The sequence below is a fragment of the Cibotium barometz genome, chromosome 44, assembly GCF_041138505.1.
Source record: "Cibotium barometz isolate CiBa-2024 chromosome 44, ASM4113850v1, whole genome shotgun sequence".
NCBI classification, from domain to species: Eukaryota; Viridiplantae; Streptophyta; class Polypodiopsida; order Cyatheales; family Cibotiaceae; genus Cibotium; species Cibotium barometz.
In genome coordinates this window covers 14,322,637-14,327,776 of record NC_141089.1, presented here as the reverse complement: position 1 = coordinate 14,327,776, position 5,140 = coordinate 14,322,637, and the positions used below count along the sequence as shown (strand labels likewise).

Sequence of the window (5,140 nt, the reverse complement as noted above, 5' to 3'; positions counted from 1 at the left end):
GGGACTAGATGGGGTGGACTGATGGATCCGTAAAATGAGACTCAATTATGTTATAGTACGATAGATGAAGTAAATCCCAGATAGTAATTGTTCTATGGAAAAAGAATCAACGGCTACGCCTCTCGATGGGGAAAAAAGCGTTGGTTTCTATGATCCAAGTGCAAGTTTCTTCCTTGATTTGACCAAATGACTCACAGGTTCGATCGGATCAGTTTGGTCACAGTTTGGTCAGTAATGACTCTGACTACGTTAGAGTACATTATTGGAATATCTACTCCTCCTTCATGTATAATATCATGTTACAAGTTATTTTCCATCTATCTATCAATGCATAAACATAAATACTCAAAACTCTTATGCATACTTAAAACTCTTATGCCATCTATCCATGCCTTGGAAGCTACCGGCTTGAACAGGTAGCTACCTCCTTTAGAAGCTAGGAGCTTCTAATGCATGCCGATAGCTACGTAGGTATGGCGGTAACTACTGTCATGCACCACTAGCTCCTAAAGCATGCTCGTAGCTACCGACATGCACCGGTATCTCCATAACATGTCGAGTGATATTGGCATGCACTAGGAGCTTCCAATGCATGTTAAGTGCACCTAAGCATGCAAGTAGCTTCCAATGCACGTCGGGTGCTACCTGGCATGCCAATAACCATCGACATGCACGGAAGAAAAGAAGGCTACCTTAAATAACAATATAAAATTTAAAATGTTCATTTGTTTGTATGTCTATAGCTTGAAGCAAGGGAACACCTCCCTATGTAAGGGAACACCTCCCTATGTAAGATGAATATGATTTTGCATTACAACAGGGTTTGGAAGCTCTCTTTGAAAGGGTGCAAGATGAAGGATGGATTGTTACTTCTAGAGGCCATGCTTGTTGGCAAGCAAGGCAAGTAAGTACATTCGTAAAACCATAACTTTGTTGTTTTATTATGTTTTAGGATCATGTTACTACAAACCATGTTACTACAAACAACGGTGCAAATGTGTAAGGAAGAAGTAATGGAAATGTGAGAGAAGAGTGTGGAGTTGCAAGGGATAATAATAATCGAAATGCATAACGATAAAAGTTTGTTGTTAAGTGGCAAAATAAAGTTGCTGAGAATAGTGAAATAATAATGATGGGCAACATTATTTCGTTGTTATAATAAGTATTTCTCATAACAATGAAAATAAGCCTTCCAAAAAATTTTAAGGGCGACGGACTGGTATGAGATCTCCCCAGTCTCTCCCAGCGTTGAAAAAAATCTATCTATCCCAGCTTTTTTTAAAATAGAGATATAGTAGAAAGAAGTGTGGACAAGAACATTAACACAAAAATATATTCACTAAGTTTCTATACAAAATAAAGCGAAAGGAATGACTAATCATCATCCTCATCTTCATCGCCATCCTCATCTTCAAAACCACCTTCTTGACCTTCTTGGTCTTCTTCATGTGCATAGTCCATATCATCTTCACTCTCCTACATACATGCACACATGAATAAGAAAACTATTAAATAGTAAAATATAACATATACACAAAATAAAGCTAAAGGAATGACTAATCATCATCCTCATCTTCGTCTTGCCATGTGCATAGTCCATATCATCTTCACTCTCCTACATACATGCACACATGAATAAGAAAACTATTAAATAGTAAAATATAACATATACACAAGAAAAATACTTATATATTACTTACCTCATTAACTGTAGTTCCCAAAATGGACTCATTTAAGGAAACACCTTGCATGCCCATCCATGCCCACAATTGTTTTTGAGGGGCTATGTACCCATAATCATATTCTTCCTTTGTTGGGGGGTGACCAACAACCTCCCTCTAAATAAATAATAAAACAAAAGATCAAATTAATGTTAAGAGAAGAGTAAAATAGAAGACCAAATTAGATTAATGCAAATAGCAAAATATAAACTTACAAAGTATACATTGAAGGAAGATTATCTTCCCAACCCAAAGTGAGGAGCTCCTCACTTTCATAGTCTTGAAGCACTTGCCGTTGCTCGTTGTTTGTAGGCACAAAGATCCACGCATGCCTCCACTCCTCTTGTCTCCAAACACTAGGCTTCTCAAAGTTCGACTTAGCATCTCTCTTAATGTTTTCTCTCCTATTAGAGAGCAAAGGTTCATTATTTTTTTCATCATAAACTCATCCGAGAAGCCAAGGCCCGAATGTGGGATTAGAAACTCACTTCTAAGTACATCAATAATAGATTGCTTTGAAGTTTCATCTTGTGATTTCCATTTTAAAAAAAAATAGAACTCTAAGTTTACAAGCACATGCATTCGCTTAATTACCTGTTTCCCTCTACTATCCATGATAAGCGGCCCATCCACATTTATGCTATATGGTAACTTACGTGGATCATGTGGTGTGATTGCTTTCCTTGGGGATGTTTCATAAGTGTGGGATGATTAAACCTCCCTCTCCTATGTATACAGAGATGATGTGGGGAACTTAGTAGAGCTTCTCCCGAAGCAAAAACACCCAACTCCCCCTGTTGGCTACTATGTCTAGTAGACCCCCCACTAGACTCGCAACATCGTGGTGTGGTGAAGATGGACACGAGGGAGTAGGTGTGGATCTAGTGGATGTGGGTCTACTAGATTAAGGTGTAGGATTATCACACCTAGCTCATGATGGGCCTCCTACACCACTAGACTTGCAACATCGTGGTGATGTGGTGAAGATGGACACGAGGGAGTAGGTGTGGATCTAGTGGATGTGGGTCTACTATATTAAGGTGTAGGATTATCACACCTAGCTCATGATGGGCCTCCTACACCACTTGGGACTACACCATACAATGGATTAGATTGGCCTGATGATATAAAAAGTGCCCAAGTGGTATGCATATCCAGGATGCATAAAGATAGATATTTAATGCATAAACATATAAAGAGAAGGAGAACATAAAAATCCACATAAAACATACAAATATACCTATGTATTCACCAACTATGTCTATCCATGATTCCCATAACATTGATTGATGATGGAGAGTAGGTGAACGACATCTGGGTCTTGATAAGGGTCAATTGAAATTCAATGTCGAGGAGTAGAAGACATGACTACACAATACATAAAATTATGTATATGATACATGATTGTAAAGTCCTTATGCATAAGCCTCTATGCATAAGGCCAGTATGGTTAAGCCTTATGTAGAACTTCCTTATGTTTAAGCAAATATGCATAAGGCAAATACGTAAAGTCCTTATGCTTAAGCCCTCATACATAGAGCACTTTTGCATATAGCCCTCATCATGCAATAAGCCCTTATGCTTAAGACTCTATGCATAAGGCTTATGAAAAGATGCAGGGGAGAAGAGACACTACAAGACAATGCTGCCATACACGCGTTTCATACACGCGATAAATTACGAACGCGTGTATGGTCGCGCCTGTATTTGAATAGAATCGGGCGCGTGTATTTTTGCATTTAAATTCGCGTGTATATTTGCATTAATAAACGCGTGTATAAAAGCGTCTATATACACGCAGTAATACACGCACCTATACACGATAATATTCACGGGGTAATACTCGCTATTATACACGGATAAATACACGCTACTATACACGGATTAATACACGCATGGCAGAGAAAAACTGAAAAAAAACTGAATTCCTTTACAAAATTAAAAACTATTTTCCTTAAACCATCTCATAGTACATTACAGTATACATCATTACACAATCCCACTACATGCATTTACAACAATGAAATATATTCAAGAATAAATCATATTGCATATGAGATGATGGAAATGTCATCAATTTAGAACATACAGTGACGGATTGGTTAGGGTTCGATCTCATCTTCAATAAGATCCATCCTTGCCAAACGATCAACATCAATATCCATTTGATCAATTGGTAAGGCTACGATTAAATTTATTCCACTATCGATATTCTGTACTCCATTGATAATGGTATCGATGTCCTGATCATCCTCATCAACATCACCATCATCCTCAATGGTAGGGTCATTCTCATGATCATGATAAATGGCATGCTCATCCTCATTATCACGATCATCTCTTATTTCTTGATCATCGATCACAACATCTTCAATGGCATGTTCGACGTCATCTTCATTGCGGCTTGTTACATCCTCCATATGCTCCATATCAGTGAATGTATTATACATCACTTTGGAACGTGGTGCAATAGGGATGACGTACCACCATTTGATGTCATGCACCATTGGTAGATAGATAACCTACTCAAATACACACAGTACAGTAATTAATTAGCATATCAAAAGTCAAGGGGTACGCGAGCTTAGATATATATGTACATGAAACACATTAGTAAAAAAATGCATACCTGCTCACATTGTTGTGGCAATACAAGCCTATCTTTCTTTGTTTGCCAGAACTTTGTAGAGTCAATAGTTACATATCCACTTGCATGGCGTTTTATCGTTGCATCAGGCCCTTTTTCCACCACGTTCATTTGCCATTTGACATCCAAAACATACACAAAGAAGCGACGAAAGTCAAGCCTAAATATGTCTTGGATTATGCCACAATAATCATCCATTTTTCCATTAGCTCCCTCAAAGCTACTAATGACACCGCAATCTTGTGTATTTCTCTTTTCATCAATTCTTTGTGTTCGAAAATGCTTGCCTTCACACCATATAGCATTGAACATAGTGCACTGGACCAAAATAGAAACAATATTTGTGTAAGCAATGTGAATAAATATTAAAAGAAAATCACTTACAACTAATGCAAAACATTAGTTCTATGTACCTTTGACATGCATCCTCGTGCATACTCCCATTCTTCCGCCGTGATATGCAGCCCCTCGTCACTCTCTGCTCTCTCCATTTCCTCATGCAACCAATCAACATGGATATCATTCGGAAGTGTTGCTAGATGCTTAGGGTACGCCTTCCGAGAGCCATGTTGCCTCCGAAAGAGAGCTCTTTCTGCTTGCCTTTTTGTCTTTGCATCCTCATATCTTGTAACCCATCTGCTCATCACATCACTATTAAGGATACAAGTGAAATTGAGATCATCAATCAACGTTCTGTCAATTACTTTACTCTGTCCTTTTCCTTGAGGCACAATAGAGGTCATCCTCAAGTCCTCTTCATTGCTCCATAGTC

General features: G+C 38.3%; 1 protein-coding gene across 1 annotated transcript; it reads right to left on the bottom strand.

Moving 5' to 3' along the window:
• Positions 1-1,374: 1,374 nt before the first annotated feature.
• LOC147612983 (uncharacterized) lies at positions 1,375-4,591 on the bottom strand. The gene is made up of 4 exons (XM_086782733.1): positions 4,351-4,591; positions 4,054-4,243; positions 1,701-1,708; positions 1,375-1,476 (listed from the first exon to the last, which is right to left on the bottom strand). Exons 1-4 carry the CDS (start codon positions 4,564-4,566, stop codon positions 1,375-1,377), a joined length of 516 nt encoding a protein of 171 aa, XP_086638859.1. The 5' UTR covers positions 4,567-4,591.
• Positions 4,592-5,140: the final 549 nt, after the last annotated feature.

Coding starts and splice junctions, on each gene's coding strand:
- LOC147612983 (XM_086782733.1), bottom strand. CDS start 4,566: ATGGATGATTATTGTGGCATAATCCAAGACATATTTAGGCTTGACTTT. Junction 4,244..4,350: donor TGCCACAACAATGTGAGCAG/GTATGCATTTTT, acceptor GTATTTGAGTAG/GTTATCTATCTACCAATGGT.